The sequence below is a fragment of the Bubalus bubalis genome, chromosome 15 (assembly GCF_019923935.1).
Source record: "Bubalus bubalis isolate 160015118507 breed Murrah chromosome 15, NDDB_SH_1, whole genome shotgun sequence".
NCBI classification, from domain to species: domain Eukaryota; kingdom Metazoa; phylum Chordata; class Mammalia; order Artiodactyla; family Bovidae; genus Bubalus; species Bubalus bubalis.
Window position 1 is genome coordinate 51,738,393 of NC_059171.1, and position 14,829 is coordinate 51,753,221.

At 40.8% G+C, this 14,829-nt stretch overlaps 1 protein-coding gene across 2 annotated transcripts in view; it reads right to left on the reverse strand.

The window, feature by feature from the left end:
* Window positions 1-14,829, reverse strand: part of DNAJC5B (DnaJ heat shock protein family (Hsp40) member C5 beta) — a 93,532-nt gene that overhangs the window by 11,564 nt on the left and 67,139 nt on the right. For both annotated transcript variants that reach the window (XM_025265331.3, XM_025265329.3), the window contains 2 exons: window positions 6,806-7,019; window positions 2,217-2,388 (listed from right to left, as the gene is read on the reverse strand). In XM_025265331.3, the coding sequence (XP_025121116.1) occupies window positions 2,217-2,388; window positions 6,806-7,019 (386 nt within the window). The remainder of the gene's footprint in view (window positions 1-2,216; window positions 2,389-6,805; window positions 7,020-14,829) is intronic.

Here is a 14,829-nt window from a genome sequence, read left to right on the forward strand (position 1 = left end):
AATATGGGCTCGATAAAGGACAGAAATGGTATGGACCTAACAGAAACAGAAGATATTAAGAAGAGATGGCAAGAATACACAGAAGAACTGTACAAAAAAGATCTTCACGACCCAGATAATCACGATGGTGTGATCACTGACCTAGAGCCAGACATCCTGGAATGTGAAGACAAGTGGGCCTTAGAAAGCATCACTACGAACAAAGCTAGTGGAGGTGATGGAATTCCAGTTGAGCTATTCCAAATCCTGAAAGATGATGCTGTGAAAGTGCTGCATTCAATATGCCAGCAAATTTGGAAAACTCAGTAGTGGCCACAGGACTGGAAAAGGTCAGTTTTCATTCCAATCCCAAAGAAAGCCAATGCCAAAGAATGCTCAAACTACTGCACAATTGCAGTCATCTCACACGCTAGTAAAGTAATGCTCAAAATTCTCCAAGCCAGGCTTCAGCAATATGTGAACCATGAACTTCCTGATGTTCAAGCTGGTTTTAGAAAAGGCAGAGGAACCAGAGATCAAATTGCCAACATCTGCTGGATCATGGAAAAAGCAAGAGAGTTCCAGAAAAACATCTATTTCTGCTTTATTGACTATGCCAAAGCCTTTGACTGTGTGGATCACAATAAACTGTGGAAAATTCTGAAAGAGATGGGAGTACCAGACCACCTGATCTGCCTCTTGAGAAATCTGTATGCAGGTTAGGAAGCAACAGTTAGAACTGGACATGGAACAACAGACTGGTTCCAAATAGGAAAAGGAGTTCGTCTAGGCTGTATATTGTCACCCTGCTTATTTAACTTCTATGCAGAGTACATCATGAGAAACACTGGACTGGAAGAAGCACAAGCTAGAATCAAGATTGCCGGGAGAAATATCAATAACCTCAGATATGCAGATGAAACCACCCTTATGGCAGAAAGTGAAGAGGAACTCAAAAGCCTCTTGATGAAAGTGAAAGTGGAGAGTGAAAAAGTTGGCTTAAAGCTCAACATTCATCAGTTCATGGGAAATAGATGGGGAAACAGTGGAAACAGTGTCAGACTTTATTTTTCTGGGCTCCAAAATCACTACAGATGGTGACTGCAGCCATGAAATTAAAAGACGCTTACTCCTTGGAAGGAAAGTTATGACCAACCTAGATAGCATATTCAAAAGCAGAGACATTACTTTGCCAACAAGGGTCCATCTAGTCAAGGCTATGGTTTTTCCAGTGTCATGTATGGATGTGAGAGTTGGACTGTGAAGAAGGCTGAGCGCTGAAGAATTGATGCTTTTGAACTGTGGTGTTGGAGAAGACTCTTGAGAGTCCCTTGGACTGCAAGGAGATCCAACCAGTCCATTCTGAAGGAGATCAGGCTCTGGGATTTCTTTGGAAGGAATGATGCTAAAGCTGAAACTCCAGTACTTTGGCCACCTCATGTGAAGAGTTGACTCATTGGAAAAGACTCTGATGCTGGGAGGAATTGGGGGCAAGAAGGGAAGGGGACAACAGAGGATGAGATGGCTGGATGGCATCACTGACTCGATGGACATGAGTCTGAGTGAACTCCAGGAGTTGGTGATGGACAGGGATGCCTGGCGTGCTGCGATTCATGGGGTCACAAAGAGTTGGACACGACTGAGCAACTGATCTGATCTGATCTGAACATAATAGGGCTTCCCTGATGGCTCAGCAGTAAAGAATCTGCCTGTGACACAGGAGATATGGGTTTGACCCCTGGGTCAGGAAGATACCTTGGAGGAGGGCATGGCAACCTGCTCCAGTGTTCCTGCTTAGAGAATCCCATAGACAGAGGAGCCTGGTGGCCTATAGTCCAAGCCAAACACGACTGAGCACAGCATGAACCTAAACTAACAGACTGAAGTGCTTTTCCTGGGATAAATATCTACTTTGGCTGTCCTACCCCTGGGATTCCCACCCAACCTCCCTGGATCCATGGTTCACTCTCTCATAATGTGACTATGAACCTTTGCTCTGTGATCAGCATATCTCATGGCTTCTTTCAGTGTCAGTTTGTGCTTTTTTTCTGTGACTGGTAAAGATAAATTCCTCTTATCTTCCTCAAAACAAGTACCAAAGGAAAAAGTCTGTGGGATTCTTCCCCCGGTTTGGTTGTTGCATCTCTCTCACTTTGGCAATGACCATCACCATGGGACTTGGTGCTTGGCCAGGCACGTGAAGGGGCACCCACTACTCTATTCTCATCTCACTCCACCTTTTGCTATGTCTGTCTTGATCTGCTCCTCAAGATCCTCTGGAGACACATAGAAGTCCTCTTCTGGCATCGATGACTTAGTCCAGCAGCGTCCACAGCAGCAGTTGCAACAACAGCACAGACAGCAGCAAAAATAGCAGCCGGTCAAGAGGCCAATGATGACAAACAGAGTCTAGAGGAAGGAGAGGCAAAGCAAAACAGGGGTGAGGGGTACAGGGGTGTAGGACATCCCGGAAATCAAGTGTTTTGCCCATGTACCTCCAAAGACCTGGAGGCATCACAGTTTTCATCCCACAAACTGCATAGTCACCCTCATTCCTTATTCCATGGAGGACTATCTTTTCTGTTTCCTTGGAAACAAATTTCTCATAAAGTTTTGCCTAACGAGCCAGGAACAAGTGACTTGCAGTCAAAGTCATGAGGTATGACATTTTCTTCTTTATTCTTAAGTCACAGTGATCATTATTAAGAGCAGATCAAACAAAACAAACTGGAAAACATACCCTCTACAGGTCAGACAAGCTGACCACCGGCCCTGAACCACTCTCACCAAAGAAGAGCCATGGATAGCCAGCCCTGCCGCCACCTTATTCTCTGGGTCACCAAGTCCTGCAGTCTCTCTCCTCGGGACCTTTGTCTTGCGCCACCCCACCCTCCCCCACCCCCATCATCTGTATCCTGAGTGGTTGGGCTTTAGAACGGAGCCCCTTATCCTGAAAGGCTACCCACTCCAGTATTCTGGCCTGGAGGATTCCATGGGGTTGCAAAAAGTCGGAAACAACTGAGCGACTTTCTCTTTCCCTTTCCCTTATCTGCTCTGGACACTTCAGTAGCCTCAAAACTGACCTACCTGTGGCCACTCTTGCCTCTAACCCAGCCTACACATTCACTGCTGGAGTTTTCTGATGTGTGTGTTCTCGTGAACCCATGCAGCAACTCTTCTTGCCTTTTAGAAGAAGCTGGAGCTCCTTATTAGTGGTCGTCTGGCCTCTCCCAATGCCTCCCCTGCACCAGCATGGCTCCCCTCCTGCCGTATTTGCCATAGCTCTGCTCTCCCTGTGGACTCATCTGCCTGGACATCCCCTGCCCCACTCCCTAGTCATCTTAACAGATACCCACTCCGTGTGTAAGTTTATCTCAGTGATCCTCTTTGTCATCTTTCCGGAAAGCCCACCTCCCCCAGAACAATTCCCCCTGGAGAAGGGCATGGCAAACCAGTCCAGAATTCTTGCCTGGAGAATCCCATGGACAGAGGAGCCTGGCGGGCTACATCCATGGGGTCTCAAAGAGTCGGACATGACCAAAGTGACTTAGCACTCATGCACCAGAACAATTACTCCCTCCTTTGTGCCCCAACCATACTCCATACAAATGTCCACCGTAGTCTTGTTTTGTTGACAAGACAAAACTTTTCAATTATTCTGAAAAGTTTAAGACAGTGATCAGTTTATAATTCTGTCTCAGACCATGAGCCTCTTGAAGGCTAGAACTATATATTAGTCATCTTTCAATCCCTCCTCTACCTCAGGGTTTAGTATTTGGTGTGTGGTAGACAAGAAATACCTACTGAATGAATGAATGTATTGATTGATTAGTAGATAAACAAATGATTTTTTTCCTTCTAGTGCACAACACCAGGATTTCCCCACAAGCATATAAAAAGTTTCCTCACTAAATTCACCATAGTTAAAGATTAAAAGATTATACTCTCCTAATCTAATCTGCAGTGAAAACAAGGCAATGTTTGTTAACTGAGCAAAATAAGTTTATGATTTTATTAAAAATATGTTATTTGAAAGTGGAAGTGATTTTATACACCCTGACACCTACAGTTTTTTTGCTGTGGATTCTCTGCATTTTCATAGAGTTGTAAATTTCTTAAATTAGTCTGAAAAGTACAAAAAAGCTTCCTCCTCACCAACAGCCTCTAAGACTCTCCTGTGCAGTGTTCTGGATCTGTTTCCCCAACATGCTACCCCTTTCTTTACCTACTGTTGTCCTTTTTTACTTTTCCTATTCCATTCCCAAATTTTTTCTCCTCTCTGAAAATTTCCTTTAATACATGTTTTGTTCTTTAGTTACTCCAGCTGGATTGCCTGCCTATTTCAGAAATAACCTTGCCTTATCCTCACAGAGCTTAGTGTAGTATAAGATACAAGTAGATGTTCATTGTTTTTAAAATACACATTTTCAAATTGGTACACTAATTCATACATGTAGTGCATACTTAAAACATGATCATCATGTGCTGGGGTACTCTGATTGATACTGTGCAATGAGGCTTTGGCAAAAGCAGAAGGGAAGGTAGATTTTTTTTGTAGCCTTATTTTTAAAGAACCACATCAGGAATTATTTTATGTATATCTCTTACACTGTTCTTCCCAAGTGGTGCTAGTAGTAAAGAACCTGCCTGCCAAGGCAGGAGACATAAGTGATAGGGGTTCAGTCCCTGGGTTGGGGAGATACCCTGGAGGAGGAAATGGTAACCCATTCTAGTATTCTTGCCTGGAGAATCCCATGGACAGAGGGGCCTGGCGGGCTTCAGTCTATGAGGTTGCAAAGGGTTGGACAAGACTGAAGCAACTCAGCACACATATCTCTTATACTACTTACAGCTTCTGCTTAACTCTATGAAGTTTGATCAATTTTGTCAACTTCCTGGACAAGGGAATTGATTCTACTTTTTATCCATGTAGGCTCCAATATGCAATCAGGTACTAGTGTGTAATTACCTAGAACTCTGAACATATCTTCCCATGGACATTATGTCATATCTGAAGGTTAGGTTCCCAGGTAAGCCCACAAAAACCTGTATTTTACATAAACGTTCAATCTATCATCATAAGTGACATTGACAATATTTACATTCTCATTCCAAGTCCCACGTCCTCTGGGCAGAAATTTCTCTCCCTCCCAAGTCCTCAACAGTAAAGAAAGGGGGTTTCAGTGGGAACCCCACTTATCCACAAGAAAAGGAATTTTGAGGACTGTAGAAGGTGAAGGAGGCTTTAGTCTGCAGACTTGCTCTCCCCATGAAAGTGAAAGTGTTGGTCATTCAGTCATGTCTGACTCTTTGCAATCCCATGGACTGTAGCCTGTCAGGCCCCTCTGTCCATGGGATTCTCCAGCCAAGGACACTGGAGTGGGTTGCTATGCCCTTCTCCAGTGGATCTTCCTGACCCAGAGATCAAACCCAGGTATCTTGCATTGCAGACAGATTCTTTACTGTCTGAGCCACCAGGGATATCCTCTCTCATCCTGCATATGTACAACCACTCAATTTAGCAAGATTTATTTTTGTGGAAGAAGGTGGCAATCAGAATACTACTGAACATGACTCCTGACTCTGGAGATCTGCAGTTGCTTAAATTATTTGTTACAACGCATGTGAATTGAGTTGTAACGTGTCATGTTACATGGGAGTTCATGTGATTTCACAAGATGTATGAACCGTAAACTTACTACATGCACATGAACTGTCCAAAAAAAGATGCCAATGGATTATATGTGATTCAAATGTAAATATACTGTAATCAGAAGATAAGGATATGAATATTTGTGTGTGTGTGTGTGTGCGCTGAGTTGTGTCTGACTCTTTATGGCCCCATGGACTGTAGCCCACAAGGCTCCTCTGTCCATGGGATTCTCCAGGCAAGAATATTGGGGTAGTGGGTTGCCACTTCCTACTCCAGAGGATCTTCCTGACCTAGGGATCAAACCCAGGTCTCCCTGGCTCCTGCACTGGCAGGCAGATTCTTTACCACTAGCGCCACTTGGGAAGCCTTGAATACTAGTAAACAAATATGAAATTATCATCAAACATGCCTACATGAGGAATTCCTAGGAAATCACACTACTGTCAAAAGTCAATTCTGATTGCACTAAGTCCTAGCAATGCTGCCTTTCTCTTGACTAGCTATCCTTTTTCTCCCTCTCTCTTCCTCTCTGTCTCTCTAACTCAGTGTCCTCCACTACTTAATTCTCACCTTTCCCCTTCATTTCCTTCTCCAGTACCTCACATCAGGCTTCACGTGAACCTATGAAATAATTTCCATACATTCTCCCTAGCATTGTGTTCACTGATGTAGCCTGTGCTATAGATAGGAAAGTACATAGCTAAATTTGTCCCATAATAATTTTTAAACAGTTGTCACACTAATTAATTATTTTTGGTTTTCAGCAATGAGTCAGTTCTTAATTAGTCATTATGGGAGTAGGGAGGGCAGTCAGAATTAACCTGAAGCTTCAAATTCAAACATAATTAATGTCTAGAAGTATTTTAAGTCATGCTGTATTATATAATCATTTGGTAAGCTAAAGCAAAAATGATCCTTAAATATCATAACAGCTTTCAGTCCAAGTGATAGCTCTTTTATTAATAAGAGTTTAGTAATAGGAGTTGGTGATGGACAGGGAGGCCTGGCATGCTGCAATTCATGGGGTCGCAAAGAGTCGGACACGACTGAGCGACTGAACTGAACTGAACTGACCTGAAGGTTAGGCTTTCTTTAAGATGGAATCTAAAAGAGTGAATAATATCATGACCTTTCAGGAAATTTTTTTCAAGGGAAACAAAAAATCTGATTCACCTTTGCCCACCAGCTTGACAGCATGAAGTAGGTATTAACGTTTTCATCTCCAAATTGCTCGGCCACATAGAGTCCCAGTGATCCGTATTTGTCATAAATGTTTCTTTTTGACATGTCAGTAAGAATTGTGTGGGCGTTGTTGATTTCCTTAAACTTTTCAGCAGCCCCTGGATCATCTGGATTCTTGTCTGGATGGTGTTTTAAGGCCAATTTTCTTTTAAAATTAAAAAGAAGTGAGGAAAAGTGTTATTCAACAGGAATTACAATGACATTCTAGAAGGGCATTATTCATTTGTTCATCGTTTATACATGTAAATACCCAACATGATAAGTTTCACAATAATATTAATTTAACTAAGCAAGGTTTCTTTTAAAATTAAAAAGAAGTGAGGAAAAGTGTTATTCAACAGGAATTACAATGACATTCTAGAAAGGCATTATTCATTTGTCCATCTTTTACACATGTAAATACCACATGATAAATTTCACAATAATATTGATTTAAGCAAGGTTTTGTTGTCAACTCGTGTTTCTAACGTATAGGCTCAATAGTACTGTTTTCCCCCTCACATCCTCAAAGGAATTCTCCATAGCTGCACAGTTGTTGAGTCGGAGAGATTTTGCTCTTGGTAAATATGTGATGTTTATTTTTGCCCAGAAGTTCATGTGTAGTCCACCTCAACATGCAGAGGCCTTTAAGAGTTCCAGCAATAGGACCAGTTTACACCACAATTTCATTTAGAACCGCAAGACTTTTCCAGAATTAACAAAACGTCACACCACATATTCTAAAAGTTAAACTCAGCTGTCAAAAAAAGATATCTTACTCTTCTCAATGTCATGTGGCAGGCTGCACAGGAGGGGAGATTGGGGGAGATGGATACATGTTTATGTATGGCTGAGTCCCTTCACTGTTCACCTGAAACTATCCACAGCATTGTTAATCGGCTATATGTACCTCAATACAAAATAAAAAGTTTTTTTAAAAAAAGATCTCTCATTTAGACACCCTTGAATAAATTTTATGACCTATTCAAAATTTTTTCACAAATCCTAACTCCCTTTTGTTTTTATGGGCAAACACTGTGACTTACCTTGTATTCAAATGTGTATTTGACCTCTTTTCAAAGAGGTCTTCCCACTTGAAATAATCTGTAGACGTTTTCTTGTGAGTCCAAGGCCACCTCTCCTCTGTGGATCACAAGGCAATTCCAGAAGAGTATGAATATATGTTGTGTTGCTGTGTGTGTGTATTGTGCAGAGGGGGGTGGTTTGTGAGTATTCTTTATTCTTCAGTTATAATGAAGTATTAAAAGTGTAAAATGGATGTAAGAACTGAGCTATGATGATCAGGCTCTGGCTAGGGACTCTTTCCCCCCTCTCTCCACAGACAGATTTAAATTGATAAAAGCCTTGTTCAATATTGAGTCTGTAGTGTTTTTTCCTCTACAAAATCAATTCATTGTATGACTCACTATGGAAATTCCACGTGACTTACTCTCCCTATTGTACCCATAATATTTAATAGGTATATGTAGGGATGCACTTTAAGCTTTTGTTTATTTTGTCAGTGTAGATTGAATTGTTTCACTTCAATGCATTAATAAAAGGCATAAGTAGAGCAAAAAAAAAATAAGTGTATCTTATAAACCAATCTATACAATAAACTAAAAAAGAAAAACACCTATTTTAGGAATTAAAGCATTGATGCTTAGGAAGTAGGTGAATGAATAAGCAATTTAGCATCAGGATGCTTCAGTTCAGTTCAGTTCAGTCACTCAGTGGTGTCCGACTCTTTGCGACCCCATGAATCGCAGCATGCCAGGCCTCCCTGTCCATCACCCACTCCCAGAGTTCACTCAGACTCACGTCCATCAAGTCAGTGATGTCATCCAGCCATCTCATCCTCTGTCGTCCCCTTCTCCTCCTGCCCCCAATCCCTCCCAGCGTCAGAGTCTTTTCCAATGGGTCAACTCTTCCCATGAGGTGGCCAGAGTACTGGAGTTTCAGCTTTAGCATCATTCCTTCCAAAGAAATCCCAGAGCTGATCTCCTTCAGAATGGACTGGTTGGATCTCCTTGCAGTCCAAGGGACTCTCAAGAGTCTTCTCCAACTCCACAGTTCAAAAGTGTCAATTCCTCGGCGCTCAGCTTTCTTCACAGTCCAACTCTCACATCCATACATGACCACTGGAAAAACCATAGCCTTGACTAGACGGACCTTTGTTGGCAAAGTAATATGCTTTTCAATATGCTATCTATCAGGATGCTTAAAAAGCACCAACATGTTTAAAAACATAAATCATGGTGTATAATAAATTCTAACTCTGAACTCAGAATAAACAAGAAGAATAAAACAATGATGCGTGCATTTGTGCCAAGTCACTGCAGTCATGTTTGACTCTTTGTGACCCTATAGTTCATTTTAAATTTGTTTAACCAAACACATTTCATCCTTATTTTTGAGAGATGTTTGGGGTATCTGTAAATGCTTACTGGAGACATTTTTTTATGTGCAGAATTTATGATAAAATCTTCTGCTAATAGCACAAAAATGCCAATTTTGTAATTTAAAAAAATTTATGATATTTACTACATGCCAGCATTATTGTAAGCATGTTATAAATATTAATTCATTAATCTTCACCACAGTTCTATGAAATTAATATTAGAATAATCCCATTTTATAGTGAGGAAATTTAGCCACTGAGGTGAGAGGCTAAGTAACTTGCCCAACATCATGTTTTTGTTGTTTAGTCCCTAAGTCCTGTCCAACTATTTTGCATCCTCATGAGCTGTCCACGGGACTTCTCAGGCAAGAACACTGGAGTAGGTTGCCATTTCCTTCAGCAGGCGATCTTCCTGACCCAGGGATTGAACCTGCAGCTCCTGCATTGCAGGCAGGTTCTTTACTCCTGAGCCACCAGGGAAGCCCAGCATCATACAGCTAATAATTAGAGCCAGGCTTTGAACACAGGCACTCTAACCCCGAGCACTGTGCTGCCTCCCACATATTCTTAAATTTAAAAAGTAAGACACAGAAAATGTTAATAAGACATTGCAAGGACTTTGGCGTTTGGTCTGGGTGATATGGGAAGCCCCTGGAGTGTTTTGAGAAGAAAAGTGGTTATGATCCGAATTTAAGTTTAGAAGAATCACTCAAGTCTTGGAGAGGACAAATGCAAAAGCAGGAGACTCTTTCAGGGGAAGTTCATAGTGGTTTGGACCAGTGTGGTAGTGGGTTAGTCAGAAGTGGTCAGATCCTGGATACCCCTTGGGGGCTGGCTGATGGATTGGGTGTGGGATGTGAAAGAAAAGAAGAATCAAGGATAGCATCAAAGTTTCAGCTCAGGTAACTGGCAGTTTGGAGTTACTATTTAAAAAGTTGGCAAGAGATTTTTTTTCAGTAGTAGGAAATGGTTTGCTAGGATTCAGAGTTCTATTTGAACACCTTTGAGATGCCTGTTAGACTTCCAAGTGTAATGGAGTAGAGATATATGAGCCTGAAGTTCAAATGAGAATTACTCTGGGGGATGTACATTTGGGAGTTCTCAGCAGGTAGATGGTATTTAGAGCCATGAAACTGGAAAAGATTGCCAAGAGAGTTGGATCCAAGATAAGTCCAAGGACTAAGTTTTAGGAAGGAAGAAATACAAAAGAGAAGAAAGATAGACCAATGGTACAGAAGGGAAAATTTGGAGAATATGGGATCTTGGGATCCAAGGGAACAAAGCATTTCAAGGAAGAGAGTGGTCACTTGGGTCAAGTACCACTGACAGGTCATGTGCAATGATGACTGTGATTGCTGGATTTAGTGAGATAGAGATCTTTGGTGACCTTGACATGTGCACACACATATACACATTATACATGTACACATGCACATATGTGCATATGCACACAGACTGTTGTAAATATGCCTTTTATAGGGAAAACATAGCAGAAAAATAAGTAAAGAGAATAATGGAAGGTTATAACCACACTTAACTGGGATTATAGGTAATTTTTTTGTTATTAAAAAATTATACATACTACTCATGTAGTTTCTTTCCCTAAGCATTTTTAAGCTCCAGCTAAAAAATTTTATGCTCTTTTAATAGTTAAGAGTTTAGAGTTTGCTCTCTTAATTAAATGACCCACTGCCAAATTAGAACAGGAGGAAGGAAGAAAGAAGTCCTCAAACTTCAATAATACAACAATCATTATCAAAAAGCCTCAAGTGGATTCCTGAAGCACATTCATTTTAATGGTTCAGTATTCCTGGAATTCTCACTCCGTGCCCTGGAACACAATTGCAGCATTTCCCCCTACCAGTTCCAGAGATCATGTTCAGGACAACCAAATGCAAAGGGCTAAAAGAAAAAAGAAAAAAACCTGGAAAATGTCTCTTTATATACACTTCTTATTTCTAGGGTTCAGTTGTAGATGGATGGCCCACTGCCCAAGACTTAGCCAGTGGAGCCTATCGTTTTAAGCTGCTTGGATCTTTGTCAGCTTACAAAGGCAGAGGCACACAACCATTTATCACATTCCTCTAACAATGAAGTTGGCAAATTCAGAGGCTGGAGCACTTCCATCTGTAACAAATCCAGTTCCTTGTCATCAGCAGCATTTTGACTCCTCTTGGCAGATGCTCTTGGCTCCGAGGAATCCTCAGAAAGCATGGCTAACAGAGGCAGCTACCAAAGTCACACAACTGCTCACACAATTGCCAAAGTCACACAGTCAAGTTAATCGATCAATGACTCACCTCCTTGTCCATACATCAGGAAAACACATATGGAATTTAGGGTAAAAAGAAGGATGCTTGAAGTACATTTAAATATGAAGTGAAGTGATGTAAAAGTCACTCAGTCGTGTGGACTCTTTGCTACCCCATGAACTATACAGTCCATGGAATTCTCCAGGCCAGAATACTGGAGTGGGTAGGCATTCCCTTCTCCAGGGGATCTTCCCAACCCAGATATCAAACCCAGGTCTTCCGCATTTTAGGCAGATTCTTTACCAGTTGAGTCATCAGGGAAGCCAACATTGCCTATTCATCTTAAAGATCTTTCTTGTGATTTCTCATTTTATACTTAAAGCTGATAATAATGTTCAATCAGAATGTGTACCTTTAATTCCAAATCTTTCTATACTCTTAATCACTGTTAATCTGAGATGGCTATAACTAATATTACTGATTACTGATATATATATATAACTAATACTGATATATATATGTGTGTGTGTATATATACACATACATATATAACTGTGGTGTTGGAGAAAACTGATGAGAGACCCTTGGACTGCAAGGGTATCAAACCAGTCAATCCTAAAGGAAATAAACCCTGAATATTCATTGGAAGGACTGATGCTGAAGCTAACACTCCAATACTTTGGCCACCTGATGTGAAGAGCTGACTCACTGGAAAAGACCATGATGCTGGGAAAGATTGAGGGCACGAGGAGAAGGGACAACAGAGGATGAGATGGTTGGATGACATCACAGACTCAATGGACATGAGTTTGAGCCAACTCTGGGAGGTAAAGGACAGGGAAGCCTGGTGTGCTGCAGTCCATGTGGTCACAAAGAACTGGACATGACTTACCGACTGAGTAACAAATAATATTAGAAATAGCATCAATACCTGTACTTTCCACTTCAAAATCCAATAACAGCTTTCAACTGAAAAGCATAATGAATTCAGTGAGTGGCAGATAAGATTAATATGGATTTATAGTTTTAATTACCAAAGGCTCCTAAGATCTACCTATTTTGAGGCAGTGGAATAATTCCAAGAATTGTAGTGCCCAATTCTCTCCCTTACACAATATACCACTCTGGTGAGATTTACTTACTACTCTCTACCAGTCTGTTTTTTTTTAATTTATTGGCATGTAGGTGATTTACAAAGTTGTATTAGTTTCAGATGTACAGCAAAGTGATTCAGTTATATCTAAACATATATTCATTATTTTTTAGATTCTTTTCTCATATAGGTTATCACAGAATACTGAGTAGAGTTCTCTGTACTATAAAGTAGGTCCTTCCTGGTTATCTGTCTTATACATAGTAGTGAAGTGAAGTGAAGTCGCTCAGTCATGTCTGACTCTTTGTGACCCCATGAACTGTAGCCTACCACGCTCCTCCGTCCATGGGATTTTCCAGGCAAGAGTACTGGAATGGGTTGCCATTTCCTTCCCCAGGGGATCTTCCTGACCCAGGGATCGAACCCAGGTCTCCCACATTGTAGGCAGATGCTTTACCATCTGAGCCACCAGGGAAGTCAGTACTATATATAGTAATATGTATATGTTAATACCAAACTCCTGACTTATGCTTCTCCACTCTGTTTCCCCTTTGGTAACCATAAGTTTGTTTTCAAACAAAGTCAGTCAGTCAGTAAATCTGTTTCTATTTTGTAAATAAGTTCATTTGTATCATTTTAAAATTAGATTCCACATATCAGATCAGATCAGATCAGTCGCTCAGTTGTGTCCGACTCTTTGAGACCCCATGAATCACAGCACGCCAGGCCTCCCTGTCCATCACCAACTCCCGGAGTTCACTCAGACTCACGTCCATCGAGTCAGTGATGCCATCCAGCCATCTCATCCTCTGTCGTCCCCTTCTCCTTTTGCCCCCAATCCCTCCCAGCATCAGGGTCTTTTCCAATGAGTCAACTCTTCTCATGAGGTGGCCAAAGTACTGGAATTTCAGCTTTAGCATCATTCCTTCCAAAGAAATCCCAGGGCTGATCTCCTTTAGAATGGACTGGTTGGATCTCCTTGCAGTCCAAGGGCCTCTCAAGAGTCTTCTCCAACACCACAGTTCAAAAGCATCAATTCTTCAGCGCTCAGCCTTCTTCACAGTCCAACTCTCACATCCATACATGACCACAGGAAAAACCATAGCCTTGACTAGACGAACCTTTGTGGGCAAAGTAATGTCTCTGCTTTTCAATATGCTATCTAGGTTGGTCATAACTTTCCTTCCAAGGAGTAAGCGTCTTTTAATTTCATGGCTGCAGTCACCATCTGCAGTGATTTTGGAGCCCACATATAAGTGATATCAAATATTTGTCTGTCTGACTTCACTTAGTATGATTTCAACTGAAGATGATGTAGCACCAGCTACAAATGACATCATTTCATTTTTTATGGCTGAATAGTATTCCATTTTATATATGCACCACATCTTCATTACCCACTTGTCTGTTGTTGGACATTGAGGTTGCTTCCATGTCTTGGCTATTGTAAATAGTGCTGTGGTGAACGTTGGAGTGCATGTATCTTTTCAAATGATCATTTTCTCTGGATATATGCCCAGGAGTGGGATTGCAGGATCATATGGTGACTAGTTTTAGTTTTTTAATGAACCTTCATACTGTTCTCTGTAGTGGCTGAACCAATTTACCTTCCCACCAACAGAGTAGAAGGCTTCCCTTTTCTCCACAGCCTCTAAAGCATTTATTGTTTGTAGACTTTTTGATGATGGTCTTTCTGACCTATGTGAGGGGATACCTGATTGTAGTTTTGATTTGCATTTTTCTGATAATTAGTAATGTTCAGCATCTTTTCATGTGCGTTTTGGCCACCTGTATGTCCAGAAATTCTTAACTTTAATTAGTTGAATTAATCAGTCTTTTCCTGAATTAGGGAATATATTGTCCTATAAACTCTTCAACTCTAAACTTTTTATAGATTGGACTTCCGCATAGAATTCATTGATGCATTTATAGTTGATTTTTAAATAGTAGAAAGTAAGCATACAATTTCATTTAAAAAATCTAGATATGCAATTGCCCTAGCATCATTTATTAAAAAATATAAATTCCTTTTCCTATATTTTAGGATCTCTATTCTGCTACATTAGTATGTTTGGCTATTTCTGAGCTAACAACAGTCTTAGGTATGCTGTTTTTAAAATATGTCTTGGTATATTTAAGAACAAATTCTTCCATATTGCTGTTTTTCAAGAGTTCTATGGCTATGCTGGTCTTTCTATATTTCCACAAAAATTTTAGAATTGGCTTGTCA